Source organism: Mobula hypostoma, chromosome 13, assembly GCF_963921235.1.
Source record: "Mobula hypostoma chromosome 13, sMobHyp1.1, whole genome shotgun sequence".
NCBI lineage: Eukaryota > Metazoa > Chordata > Chondrichthyes > Myliobatiformes > Myliobatidae > Mobula > Mobula hypostoma.
In genome coordinates this window covers 58,106,289-58,121,295 of record NC_086109.1, presented here as the reverse complement: position 1 = coordinate 58,121,295, position 15,007 = coordinate 58,106,289, and the positions used below count along the sequence as shown (strand labels likewise).

General features: G+C 38.3%; 2 protein-coding genes across 4 annotated transcripts in view; one reads left to right on the top strand and one right to left on the bottom strand.

The window, feature by feature from the left end:
• The window catches only part of rnf111 (ring finger protein 111), a 155,711-nt gene extending 152,092 nt beyond the window's left edge, over positions 1–3,619 (bottom strand). Inside the window, exon 1 of one of the 2 annotated variants that reach the window (XM_063065752.1) lies at positions 2,864–3,619. The gene's annotated coding sequence lies outside the window, so the exon portion shown is untranslated. The remainder of the gene's footprint in view (positions 1–2,863) is intronic. The other variant, XM_063065753.1, reaches the window with a different exon arrangement.
• A 248-nt stretch (positions 3,620–3,867) lies between these two features.
• The window catches only part of sltm (SAFB-like, transcription modulator), a 96,719-nt gene continuing 85,579 nt past the window's right edge, over positions 3,868–15,007 (top strand). For both annotated transcript variants that reach the window (XM_063065751.1, XM_063065750.1), the window contains exons 1-3: positions 3,868–4,037; positions 5,047–5,125; positions 12,090–12,154. In XM_063065751.1, the coding sequence (XP_062921821.1) occupies positions 3,903–4,037; positions 5,047–5,125; positions 12,090–12,154 (279 nt within the window). In that variant the 5' untranslated portion in view covers positions 3,868–3,902. The remainder of the gene's footprint in view (positions 4,038–5,046; positions 5,126–12,089; positions 12,155–15,007) is intronic.

The following is a 15,007-nucleotide window of genomic DNA, read 5'->3' as shown; positions in this document are numbered from 1 at the left end:
ACCTAATTAAGACATTAAACAGATCATAGAATTCTCCAACAAATTGTCAGTAAACTCCAACCTACATCAATTTCTCATCTCCATGACTCCCCAGTGGTATAGAAACGATCCTTCCACCAGTGCTAACCCGTTATCTATATACAGCATGCTAAAGTAACAGTGGGTTCACACTCCTTTGATAGATATGCAAGTCAGGTTTAACGTTTTTTTATAGCAAATAAACCAATCATTAAAAGTGAAAATTTCCCAATCTTATCTGATTTTTTGAGTGGCCTCTGGTTAGGCATGATGGCAAATGTAGCATCAGTTCAGTGCACCAAAAAGTAGAAAAAATCCAATTTCCATCCAAAAGAACCTTTAATTATGGTCAAGATACATATTGTTTTCTGCTGTCTCTTCCACCAAATATATTTTTGGGTGCATGTTTCTTACAGGTATATTGCTTCTGGTATTTAGTCTTCAATATAACTGAACTATTTTGTTATGGAACCGAAGTTAAAAAATATAAATAAAGAATATATTGCTTTATCTTTTCCTCAGCAAGTGCCATCTCTAATGACACATTGATTGTACTATTTTATTTAATATTTATTAACATTGTTGATTTAAACTTGTTTCTCACCAAAAGGTTCATCACACTTATACCATGACTTTCAATTTTGAATGACCAATCACTTCAGAGTAACCAAAATTTAGCTTCAAGAACAGCAGACATTCCTTTATTATTCAGATTAAATATGTACAAATAAGATACATCCAAAAGTTGTTCCATGCAGACCTGTAGTTACTCTCAATAATTCAGAGTGACTTTCAAGACTGATGGCCCCCTAAAAAATTGTTAGACACAGCAAATTAAGCTTGATTTCTACACCAACTGTGTATTAATTTACCAAAATTTTAACATTTCTTCTGACCAAATAATTCATTTATTTCAGTACTAAGGTGCAGTCAAGTGAAGGAAACTTGATACCAATACAAATTTGTCACTCTCTTGACTTTTCAGTGCACCATTTAAGTACGTCTGTAATTATGCCATCTCCATATAATAATCAAGTATGAAAAGAGAGAAGGAGCTACAACCATTGATTCGAATCAGTTAGATCCTAGTCATCAACACTGGCCAACAGTCTTTCATAATTGAAATCTTTGATTCTATCAATTACAATACCTAATGAATTACAGAGGATCTAAAAAAACTGAACAGACTATTCAGTCCAGCTGGCCCATGGCAGTGTTTAGACTCCACAAAGCCTTCTCCAAAGCCATTCCAAACTTAGTAGCATTTGGTTTTGCTTCTTTCCCTCTCACATACTCAAATACATCACTCTCATAGATATCCTCAGATACCCTTCCCTGACAAATGTCAAGGCAAATATTGGAGACACAAATGTCAACTACTGGAACCTACAGCAAAATATCAACTGACAGAAGAATTCAGTCACATCTGTGGAAGCTACAGAATGTTTTGGGTTCAAAACCAAGATGGATTCATTTAACAATGGACTCACTTACTACAGTCTACAGCTGCTTAATATTATTTTTGTTTTCTGGAGAGAACTGAATATAGAAATATTAAGATGACTTAAAAAAAATCATAAATCAATAAAAAGCAAATGTTGCAAGCACAAAATACCAATTCTTCAAAAGTCTATTAAAACGTATTAACTTTTTAATTTTTTTTATATACTGACAGAACAGTTTTAACAGTCTCAATATTCAGTAATGAATATAGTTAAAATATTCTGCATTGTTTGTCGGACTGAGTACAGATTTATATGATTGCTTACTTTATGCAAGAAAAAATTCATTTGAAAAAAAATGTAACTCATTTATCTTTGTGTATGCCTACTTATGAACATAGCATGTGAACCAGATTTTCATACTGTTATTTGTTTGAATCAAAGAAAACCATACAGCACAATGCATTTGCTGGAGAACCCTGCCTCTTATCCAAGACAAATTCCTAAACTGACAGCCAGTAGCTGAGTAAAAAGTTAATGATTTTTCCCCTGTAAAATAAAAATGCCTACAGGATATTTCAGCCTGAGTGTTTCAGAGAAAATATTGTGCAAAAACCTGAATGGTTCAAACAACATTATCTTACATAACAGAAATTAATGTGTAATCAACAGTAAGATGATGGGCCCATGTTTCATCTTGAAAGTCCAAGGTACTCAGAAATTGACTTTACAACAATATTGTATAAGAATTTACTGTGAGTTATTGTAACTACACAATTTTCTAGAAAGCTTAATTTTGATCATTTCAAAAGTTTATTTACATTTCTTTAACAATGCCTGTCAAACAATTTCAAAAGATAAAATAGATCTTGAACAATAAAAAGATTAAAGGCTTAAGATCAAGACTTGACAGCATACTTTGAAACATTCACTTTAAAGATCGAATCTAAGGTAGTGTTGCTTATAACCCCACAAAAATAACTCAGCTGATTATTTAAAAAAGAAAAAAAAATCACTTAAGACTGAATAACATTCTCTTTTATGAAGCATTTAAAATCAACACAAATAGTTCAACTGCTGTAGAGAATTCTATATCACCTAGTTAGAAAGAACACACTTAAAATAATTTTCACTGCGTATCTGTTAAAATTTCGACAAGACTTGCAAGAGAATATCTCTGGGTTTCAAACTTCTCCCCACCCCCCACACCTTCCTCCCAAGTACTATTGAATAAACAGTGCGGAGGCGAGGGTAGAGCCTCACTCAAGCCTACAAACGTCAGCAGCTCCAAATGAGCTGACCAGGCCAGGACTTTAGAGTCACTTTTTAACCGGCCGGGAAGGCGCTGAAAATAGGATTCTAGATTTTAAAGTAATTGACAAGTGACATAAAGAGGGGCTTACCGAAGCTGCAGTGGAAGGTGCCAGCCGCCTCGTACAATCGGGAGAGACGTTTATCCAGCGCTTTCAGTAAGGAACTCGCCCCTTGTTTACAGCCGTCCCGCATCGACGGCCCGCCGAGACTCGCGCGAGCCTTACTCAATCCACCGCACGGCACTCCCCCGGCTTTGCGACAGACATTGTCTTACGACACCGGCTTTGTTTGCTGGTGCCCGAGATCGCCTCTCGGAAGACAGTGACGTTCATTCCCACCCTCGCCCCACTTCATCTACTAATGAAATTAAAGTGAATCAAACGTTCGCTGAGAATCGCCGGAAGCAGGGAGGAGGAGGGGGGTGTCGATGTTACAGCACATACGTGGTTAAACCGGCGTTAGCTGCTGAGGGTTGAGCTGCAAATCAACTCCTCCACCTCCCACCAACACCACCAATGTTATGTCAAGAAATGTCACATACACTCAGAAAACACCCCGAGAAACCGCACTCAGTCAACTTGTGAATCGGTTCCGAGGTTACCAGAATTGCAATGCTCTCGTGAAACTGTTTAGAACTGAAGAATGAAATGGTGCATCTGCGTAGGAACATTCAGGTCCATGACCTCCCGACAAAGGGGCTTATAGTCCCAAATTATATGTTTACTTTTAACGTGTACAAATAGTGAGGACCACGAGCTTCCTGTTGTGTTGTCGTATGTTTAAACATTCGTTACCAGGAAAGGTTAGAGCCCCGTGCGTTGATGCCCATGGGAAGTTATGCTAAAATGTTCTCTGGCAGCCCCAGTCCCAGCCAGAGGCAAAGCCCCTACCTCCTCCTCTGTCACCCTCCCCCCTCTTCTGTTACCCCTGTCCTCTCCTCTGTCAACCCCAGGCGAAAGCCGGGCCCCTGCTCCTGCTCCGGCCGCCTTCTCTCCCGCTCGGCTCGGCTCGGCTCGGGCCGGGCAGCCAGCTCCTTTGCGGCAGCAGCTGACTACATCCGGGCGACAGGCCGAGCGTGGGGGTGGGGCTGGGCGTTCGAGCTCGCTCGGATCGGTGGAGACGCGTAAAATGGCCGCTACAGCCAGCGCTGTCGAGGCACGGTGCATCACAGACTTGCGTGTGGTAGATCTCAAGTCCGAACTCAAGCGGCGGAATCTAGATATAAGTGGTGTCAAAACCGTGCTCATTGCGAGACTGAAGCAGGTGCGAGAAACCGAAACGAAGTGAAAGTGGAGGGAGGGTGTCATGAGGCCGCGGTTGATCGTCACCGCCGCCTTTAGTGGGCCTCCCTCCACAGTAACTGTTGTAAGCGGGTTTAATGTTTCACCGACTCAACACGAATAGATCACGGTGAATTAGGTTTCCTCTTATCGGTGAAAACATTTCAAGCCTTATTTTAGGGCCAGAAGGTCGTATGTTTTCACTTTACCTGTGAAATGGTGAACGATCCAAGGAACGTCGGTTTATAACATACATTTTTTTTGTCGTCTTCGTTAAAGGTGTTTATATTATCGATTACGATCAGAGTTTCCTTTAACAAATAGACAGGGATAGTTTTTTTAAATCAAAAGGCAACTGGTTTTCTGTCTTCAGATTTGCAAGATTAAATTGTGTGGGATTAAAATGAATAATTCATGTTTGTAATGAAACCTATTTGCATTTTCTTTTCTAACTTGTATTTGTGTATTTTTTTAAAGCAAACTGTGAAAATTATTGGTACATATTGGAAATCTGAAACAAAAACAGTTCTGTAAGTTCTCAGCAGGTCAAGCAGCATCTGTAGAAAAAAAACTTCATGTTTCATGTTGTCTGTTTAACAGGTGAGTGTTTCAAAGATGAATGGTCTTTGACATGAAATGTTAACTCTTATTTTAGTGCTACAGATGCTGCCTGGCCTGCTGAGATTTCTGATTTAAAAAAAAATAAGGATCCTTGTTTGTAGCCATGCAGACAATGAGTCTGGTGTACATTTGTGACTGCAGTACATATTTAATATTAACTTGTGGTTATTCAAAGTTTTTTAAATTTAAATTAGTTTGGAAAGAGGATAGTTATTAAATTGTAGATCACAGAATTTAGAAATTTACAATTTATCTTGGAAGTATGCAGATTATCAAAATTATCTTGCTTTCTATCTTTTGAATTTCTGTGATTCATGTATTGGTGGCTGATCTAGGTTTTGAAAAAACCTTGTTTTATTTTACCAAAACAGGCAATAGAAGAGGAGGGAGGAGATCCTGATAACATTCAGCTTTATGAAACACCATCAAAGAAAACATCTAAAAGCAAAGGTTATCCCCATATTGCTATTTATCATAATCATTTAGAAAAGGAAGATGATATATTTTGTAACGTAACTGAAGTTTTGTATTTTATCAACAATGATCTTGTTTGTTGTCTCTTTATTTTGCTATCTAGGTTATATATTGGTTTTGTCATGGGTTTATTATACATTATCCCTGAATACCTTCAAGGAGAATTGAAGAATTTTGATCAATATGTTTACAAAGTTGTAAAATAGTATGTTTCAGCATTTTGACTCCAGTGGCAGAGAAGACTTGATATTTTCTTAGAGAAGGGTATTAATTGTTGAAGGAAGCTCACTATCTGACATCAGCAAGCCGCATCATCTGAACATGGGATTGTGCTTTTGCATGCATTCGGGAAAGCTTTCTATCCTGGTATTTACACATCCTGAGTTGAACAAGTTTGTCCTTGGAGGGTTACATTTTCAAAGTTTGAAGTCATATGTGTCACCATATATAACCTTGAGATTTGCATAATTAAAATATCCATGATACATTTTGGAATCGATGAAAGATTGCACCCAACAGTACGGATGAAAAAGTGCAAATGACAACAAACTGTGCAAATACAAAAGAAGAGAGAAAAATAAATAATAAACAATGAGCATCAGATGAAGAGTCCTTGAAAATTAGTCTATAAGTTGTGGGAAGAGTTCAGTGCTGGGGCGAGTGAAGTTATCCCCTTTGGTTTAGGAACCTGATGGTTGAGGGGTAATAACAGTTCCTGAACCTGGTGGTGTGGGTTCTGAGGATCCTGTATCAGCTTCTTCATGGCAGCAGCAAGAACAGGGCATGACCAGGGTGGTGAGGATCCTTGATGGAGGCTGCTTTCCTGGAACAGTGCTCCTTGTAGATAAATGGATAAATAGATGAGATGTGCTCAATGGTAGGGAGGGATTTACCTGTGTTGGACTGAACTATATCACCTACTTTTGTAGGGTTTTCAATTCAAGGGCATTGGAGTTCCCATCACTGGTCTGTGATGCAACCAGTCAGGATACTCTCCACCACATGTCTATAGAATTTTCTCAGAGTTTTAGGTGTCATGCCGAATCTTGCAAACTTCTAAGGAAGTAGAGGTGCTATCGTGCTTTCTTCATAATAGCACTTGTGTGCTGGGTCCAGGACAGATCCTCTGAAATGACAAAACTGAGGAATTTAAAGATGCTGACCGTCTCCATCTCTGATCCCCTGATAAGGACTGGCTCATGGACCTTTTGGGTGTCACTGGGTTTGTGTCCGGTTTCTTGAGGCCACAATGAATTAGTTTAGCTGAAAACTATCTTCCAGGGGAATATGAAAATCAAGATCAACTATCTTTTTGGTGCTCTTATTGGATATATTTTTGTAGTGAGATATGCAATATTGTTGTCTACTGCTTGAAACTGTGATAGCGACACAAAAATAGTACAGTAAAATAAAATCAGTTGTTAAAAATAGGATAGAAAACATGAAAGTAACTTCTCAATTATTGCATTGTTTTAAGATAATAGTTTTACAGTAGAGAATGAATATGATAGATTATGAGGGATTAGATAGAAAAACAATTACAAAAGTTTGGGCTCTTCCCTCATTGGGATGAGAAAAAGACAACTTTAGGTGTAATATATGAATTACTTGAGTTTTGATGTGTAAACAGTGCGACATGTTTGAAAATAACACCATGGGATATTGGCGTAGAATTAGGTCATTTAGCCTATTGAGTCTGCTCAGTCATTCAAATATGGCTGATATATTTTCCCTCCAAACTCCATTGTCCTGCCTTTTTTTGTAACCTTTGATGCCCTTACTAATCAAGAACATTTCAACCTCCTTTAAATGCATCCAATGACTTGGTCTCTGCACCTGTCTGGCAATGAATTCCAGATTCACTGCCCTTTAGCTAAAGAAATTGCTTTTCACCCCTTCTAAAGGGACGTTCTTCTATTCTGAGGCTGTGCCCTTTTGTCCTTGACTCTTCCACTATTGGAAACGTTCTCTCCATGTAGGCTGTATCTAGGCTTTTCAATATTTGGTAGGTTTTAATGAGCCCCACCCCCTTTCATTCTTCGAAACTCAAATGAATACAGGCCCAGAGCCATCAAATGCTCTTCATATATTAACCCTTTCATTCTCAGGATCATTCTTGTAAACCACTGGACCTTCTCCAATGTCAGCTCATTTCTTAAATATGGGGCCCAAATCTGTCTATTATACCCCAAATATGGTCTGACCAATGCCTTGTAAAATCTCAACATTACATCCTTGCTCTTATATAGTACTCTCGAAATAAATGCTAATATTGCATTTGCCTTACTTACTATTGATTCAACCTGCAAGTTAACCTTTAGGGAATTCTGGATTAGGATTCCCAATTCTGAATTGGGTCCCTGTTTAGAAAATAGTCTCTACCTTAATTCCTTTTACCAAAGAGCATGATGACCATACATTTCCTACAATGTATCCCATCTGCTACTTCCTTGTCCCTTCTCCTAATCTGAAAAGAATAGATTGCTTTGGATATGTATTTTCTGATTTGATTAACCAATTGGATTTCCTCACCATGATGTTGAAGATTGTTGTAGGTTGAGATTGAGCCGAAAGTGAACAGACCCGTTGTCATGTGAATATCAGAATGGGCCTTAAATTTTCTCAAGTCTAGAAATGTTCATATTTCCATTGTACTACTTTGTGAAATTGTGGGAGCACTTAAGGCAAAAGTTTTTTTGAAAATTTTCTTTTGAGATTATTTGTAGTATCCTCAGATTTGTTGAGGTTGAATAACCAACAGTGCACATGAGGAACATAAGACAATATTACAGGAACAGTCCCTTCACTCCACAATGTCTATGCCAATCATGATGCTAAATTAAAATAGATCTGCCTATACATGATTCAGGTCCCTCCATTCCCTGTATTATCACTTGTTTTATGTAAAAATCTCAAGTGTCACAATCAGATTTGCTTCCCCCACTACCCTGGCATAAGTTCCAGGCACTTACGACTGTGATTTAAAACAAAATGGCTGACTTACCCTACCTATATATATCTCCTAATTTTATATACTTCCATCAGGTCTCACCTCCGCCCCCCTCCCTTCCCCCCCCCCACTTTTGCTCCAGAGAGAACAACTCAAGCTTGTCCAACGTCTTTCTAGCTGATACCCTCTAATCCATGCAGCATCCTGGTGAACAACATCTGAATTGATTTGAATTGACTTTATTTCTTACATCCTTCATACATGAGGAGTAAAAATTTTTACGTTACATCTCCATCTAAATGAGCAATCATTATAGTTTATAATAAACAGAACAGTCAGTGTAACATAGACTTCTGTAAAGTTTTCAAGTGTTTCAGGGGACAAACCAAATCTCAAACTCAGTCATGAAGTATAGGTGCTGTCTTGCCAGCTTTATAGCTGCATCAATATGTTGCGACCAGGTTAGGTCCTCAGAGATACTGACACCTAGGAGCTTGAAATTGCTCACTCTTTTCACTTCTGATCCCTCTGTTCCCTTGTCTTACCCTTTTGGAAGTCCACAATCAGCTCTTTGGTTTAATGTTGAGTGCAAGGTTGTTACTGTGACATCACTCAACTAGCTGATATAGCTGTACGTGGCTAATAAGTGTCAAGTAATATTCCGTTAACTTGCCAGATAATGACCATCTCCAACAAGTGTGTCCAACCATGTGTCACTGATGTTCAGTGGCATTACCGGTGCAGAGTCACCCAGTAATTGCTATATTCTGAGGTTGCCATGAACTGGAAAATCGACTGCATCAATGGTATAATTACTGTGACTTCAAGTGCTAACAAATGCTCGTTATCTTGCATTGAGCTCCTCACCTGCTGGCATTCTTTCTATCATGGTCAGAGAACAAATCCCTACCCTGTCAGCAGATGCAAATGCAACTGTATTAACACTTGGCAACATCAAGGACAAAGCAATATGTTTGATCAGCTCCCTATTCACCACCTTAAACATGTTATTCCCAATAACACCACTTGCAAAATGCACTACTGTTACTAATCTAGGTTACTCCGACAGATCCTCACAAAACTGAAAATCCTCTGTGATAGCTGCAAGGAAACATCAATCTATGCAGTTCCTTGCCAAGTTGTGCATCATTTATATAATGCTATTGCTTGGTCTTAACCCTGGACCTGCTTACCCAGCAGCATTTTGGCCTTGCTAGCAAAGCCAGCATCCTGGAAAATGGAAAAATGATTATGGTGGATCATATCTTGGTTTTGCTCATCTGCCTCCTCCCCCCACCCCCCCACATAATCATCAACTCCTCTACAGACCAAAAATTCTGTATGTTTCTGTCTTGAATGTATTTAGTTTCACTTAAATGTTTCTATGATAGGAGACTGCCATTGATTCTTCCTTGTCTGTCTTAAATTGGCAACGAACACCTTCTTTTGAAACTGCTCCTTAGTTCTAGATGTCTCCAAAAAGAAAATTGCTGTTACGTTGTTAAGTCCCCTTGGACTGTTATATTTCAATAAAATTATCTTATTATTCCAATACTTCAGTGAGTTTAGGTCTAACTTCAATCTTTCCTGATGAGATAATCCTTTCATTCAGGCATCAATTCTGGTGAGCCTTCTCTGAACTGCCTTCAAATAACGTATGAACCTTGTCAGAAAAAGATCAAACAATGGCACAATATTCCAAAATGGGACATCAGCAATGCCTTTAAAGGTGCAGAAAGACCTTTATTCTGATATTTAAGTGTAATAAAAGGCAACATTCCATTTAAGTACCGAATTACTGTATCTGCATACAACCTTAGAGTTTATTGTACAAGGACACCCGAATCCCTTTTTTTTTATCTCTATCTGCTTAAGCAATTCTCTGCTTTTCTTCTCCTGTAGCCAAAATGGATATCCATTTACTTTCCTAAATTATACACAACTTGCCTTTTTTGGTTAATTCACTTGATCCTTGTGTTGAGCTGACAAGTTGCTTCCCATCAGAAAATTTAACTGCAGTCTCTTATAAGACCAGAAGACATGGGAATAAAATTAGGCCATTTGGCCCGTAGTGTCTGCTGCACCATTCCATCATGGCTAAATTTATTATCCCTCTCAACCCCATTCTGCCTTTTCCCAGTAACTTTTGACGTCCTGACTAGTCAACCTCTGCTTTAAATGTACTCAATAACTTGGCCTCCTCAACCATCCGTGGTAATGAATTCCACAGATTCACCACCCTCTGCTTAAATAAGTACTTTCTCATCTATTCTAAATGGATGTTCCTCTATTCTGAGGCTGTGCCCTTTGCTCCCAGACTCACCCACTATAGGAAACATTTTCCACATCACCTCTATCTAGGCCTTTCAATATTCGATAGGTTTCAATGAGGCCCCCCCCCCCCCCCCCACCGGTACTTCAGAACTCCAGCATGTCTGATCCTCATACATTAACCCTTTCATTCCCAAAATTCTCATGAACCTCCTCTGGACCCTCTCCAATGACAACACATTTTTTTCATAGATTAGGGGCCCAGAATTGCTCAGTGCTCAAAGTATGGTCTGACCAATACCTTATAAAGCTTCAGCATCACATTCTTGCTTATAAATTCTAACTCACTTAAAATGAACGTTAACATCCTATTTGCCTCCCTTACCACTGCCTCAATCTGCAAGATAACCTTTAGGGCCGGGGTCGGCAACCTTTTTGCCTCTGTGGGCCGGATTGCGTATTAATGAGCGGCAGGTGGGCCAGATAAATGCCATTAAAAAAAAAACTTGAAATATGGGAATTATCTATTTAAATACATCTAGTTATGGTTTACCTCAAATTTATGAATAATGCATTCTAGAAAGTCATTTGTGCTTAAGGTTGCCTACCCCTGCTTTAGGGAATCCTGCACAAGGACTCCTGAGTCCCTTTGCACTTCTAATCTTTGAATTTTCTCCCTGTTTTGAAAATAATCTACACCTTCATTCCTTAATTGAGATAATACTTACATAGAGATTCTGCTGCTCAGTTGGTGCTGGAAATTGATGTGCGTGATCAAATAACTGCTCTGCAATCGAACCTATTAACTTTGTAAGTGGCCATACCATTTGCTGCTTATTCACAAAATGGTTATGCTTTTCAAACTTTAAAGATGCTCTCTCTTCTACATCAAATCCAGAAATTAACAAGTTATTAAGTAGGATGTGTTATCAGTCGAGTGGTCAGATTTGCTTTGTTAATCCCGAACATTGGCAAAATATTTTAGAGCTGTAGAGTCCACAGCATATAAAAGGCTTTTCAGTCATTTAGTGGGTATACTGGTCATCAAAACTAATCCTATTTTCCAGTAATTAGTCTGGTTTGCAAAACTGTCCTTTATGATGTCGAATGGGTAATCTGACATGTTATGACTGATGTGTGAAATAATCATTTTTCTTGGTAAATTGTTTTGATAACTTGTATAGATAATTTTCAGAGTTGTGACAGATAAATGATTTGAATTCTCTACTTGGAGAGAAAGGGGTGCTGATTATTATTCAGAAAATTTTGACTTAGCTTGGCAATGGTGAATTTTACAAACTTTAATTTTTCTGTTATTCCAGAGTTGGTCAGTTTTATTTTGAGTACCTTTCTGGGCTTTTCCGTATAATTGAGAAAACTTGATAGAATTTGAACTTGCACTGCTTTTGATTAAATCAAAGAATCGGGCTGTTAATTTAAAATTCTTAACCAAACTGTATAATAGAAACAATAATAGTGAATTCTTGTCTGGGAGTTGTAAGAAAAAAAATTGTGTTTTGTTTTTTATGAATCAGTGAAAATAATCTTCTGCAGTACTAATCTGCCACTCGATCAACATAAATGTATATTCTTAATGTAAAAGCAGTTGAATGAAGTTTTTAAATTGTGATAGGTTAGTCAGTAACTGAGAAGATAGAACATTTGTACATTACTTCAGATGGACTTGCATTAGTTTGATTGCACTGTTTTATTTTTAAGGGAAGAAACAGGATACTGATGAAGCTGGTGGTGATGTCAGCACAGAAGAGGATGGCAATAGCAAGGTTAGTAAGAAGTTCACCTGTTTATGTGATTAAAATCTGAACCATGAAACCAGATGTTTGTTTTTGATATTTATTTATGATTCATTTCCAGATACTATTTAATATAGAAAATAAGTTGTTAGGCTCTGTCTGGCACTTAACTTGGCCTAGTGCCGAGTTTTTTGTATTCATTTTATTTTGATATTCTTAACATGCAAAATAATCTGTTGATGTCATCTATAATTAGTTTCAGTAACTGAACATACACAGCTCTGAGGTGTTTGAAGAATTTTTTTCCTCTTCTCAATCTAAAATGATTTTCCCCTTCTCCTGAGACAGTACCACTAGTTCTAGACGGCAACTAGAGGAAACTGTCTCACTGCATCCATCCTGTCACTAACTTTTAGAATTAGTATATCTCAATGAGATAACCTCATTTCTCTAAATGCAAGCACATTTTGGCCAATTTTCCAGAATCTAGGCCTGTCTCATCCTTAGAAGCAATGATTAAATCTATGCTTTACTGACTCAGAGACAAATGTAACCTCTTAACTACACAGTCCAGAACAGCACTATAAAATCCCTGCATTATTTTTGTACTTCACTCCCTCCAGTAAAGACCATCATAGCTTGTCATCCTGTTTGCTTCCTCTATCTTAACGTTTATTTTGTGTTTGATGTATTTGCTCACCAGATCCCTCTGCATTGCAGCATTTGCTGTTGCTTTTCTAGTATTTTCAAATGTCTTCTCTTAAGCTGTCAAACCATTTCATGTGAACCATACATTTATTCTTGGTGTTAATTCTATCATGAATGTCATTATGGTTAAAATCATTTTAGTTTATCCAACAGATGTTTATACAGGTCGACCTTCTCTAATCCGACTACCTGTAATCCGGTTCCTTTGATAATCCGTACTGATTGCAAATTTTCTGCACATCTGTAATTTCAAATTTTCCGGGCCACCATACCAATCTGCTGCGCATTGTTTTTGTTGTGCTAGATATGTTCACGTGTTGGCACGTTCTTGTAAGCACAAACAGGCAATTCCTGCTTGTTTTCCTGCATTTATTAATATAATTTGCGTGAGGCACGGCCGCCCGGCACCTGCCCGTCTCACCTGCCAGCGGTGGGGGACCTGGTGCACGCTGGGTCAGTCCGCCTTCTCGCCTGCCTACCGGCAGTCACGCACTGTCCTCTAGCATCGCCCGGTCGGCACTCCGTTCTCTTCTGCCTACGACCTCAGATCAGACATGGTCACCCGCTGAATCTAAGCATACTACTAAGCGGAGGAAAAGAAACTAAGGAGGATTCTCTCTGTAACTGCGAGTGAAGAGGGAAGAGCCCAGTGCCAAATCCCTGGGCGAGGGGTGGGGTTAACTGCAAGTCTGTGTCTTTGCTACTGCTTAGCTCATGCTGGTAGTGGGTGCGCTTTATTTTTTGCTGGTTGGATGGGGGGATTGTTGCTCGCTGCTGCTTTACGCGCGGGAGGGAGAGGAGCGGGTGGGGGAACTTAGGGGTTCTAACATTTAACTGTCGTTCATTCTTTGGGGCACTCCTCTGTTTTCGTAGATGGTTGTGAAGAAAATGCATTTCAGAATGTATATTGTATACATTTCTCTGACATTAAATGAACCTTTGAATCCTTTGATATTTTAAAGGTGTGATCAGGCGGTTAGCTATTGCTTAATGTGATCTTTCTGTAATTTGGCATTTTCACTAATCTGGCACTCCTCAGATCCCAATGGTGCCGGATTATAGTAGGTCGATCTGTATATGGTTTCTTGTACAGGTTACTTAATAAGAACAAAACTGCAATTTTGCCAGACTCTTCATAATCCTTTGGTTGTAAATTGAAATATCTACATTTAAGCATTGTTTATTGCATATGTTTTTAAGGTATTGGTCAGCATTACACTAAGAAGAGCATGTTTTCCTGAGTTTTGTTTTCACTTAATATAATTAAGGAGATATGTAGCAATGATAACTGTAGAGGTGGTCATTTGACACAACAATTCTAGTTGACGAGAAAATGGGAAAAGTTGACTTGCCCACATTCCATCTTATTTTTATTTAATTTTGGTTAATTATGAAGTTAATGACCTAATAAGTTTAGAACTGTGTATGATGAAATTGTTTAGATTTTGTATGCTAGCTTGCTGTAAACTGAAATGAAGCTTTTTTGATTAGTATTGATTGGGATACTGTCAGAGTAAAAGGGGGGTATTTCTGAATTATGTTCATGAGAACCATCTTGATGAGTATGTTCTGAGTTGGACTAAACTGACAGTGACAGTGAAGAAATCTGATTACAATATCATAACATTTGCTTTATGCACGGGAAAGAGCAATAAGCAATCTAGAGCAGAACTTAGAGGAGGGCCAACTACAATGGGATGAGAGTGTATCTGGACTATGTGAACTACAATGAAGATTTACAAGCAATCTGTAAGTAACAGTGGAAGACTTTGAAGAGTTTGGTTGAATGATGTTTACATTTCACATTACTTCAGATTTCCCTGCAATGCAGAAGGTGCCCTTTTGGCCATCAAGTTTATGCTGGCTCTGAATATGTTGGCATCAGTCTCATTCCCTCACCTATAACCTACTTTCTCTAATTTATGTTTTATAAACCATATTAAAAGTTTCAATATTTAGATATGCTGCTAATGCTTTCTAATTTTTACTGGAAATTATTCTCCAGATTGATATGAAATGTGAGAAAGCTATCATAGTTTAGTGTAGAGTGGCTGAATGCATGAACAATTTTGAACTGATCAAAAAACAAACACCAATGGTAAGTGTATGTTCCATCGGACTACTCGTGTGTAAATGGATGTTACCTAGATGGTCTTTGTGAGTGTATTCAAATAT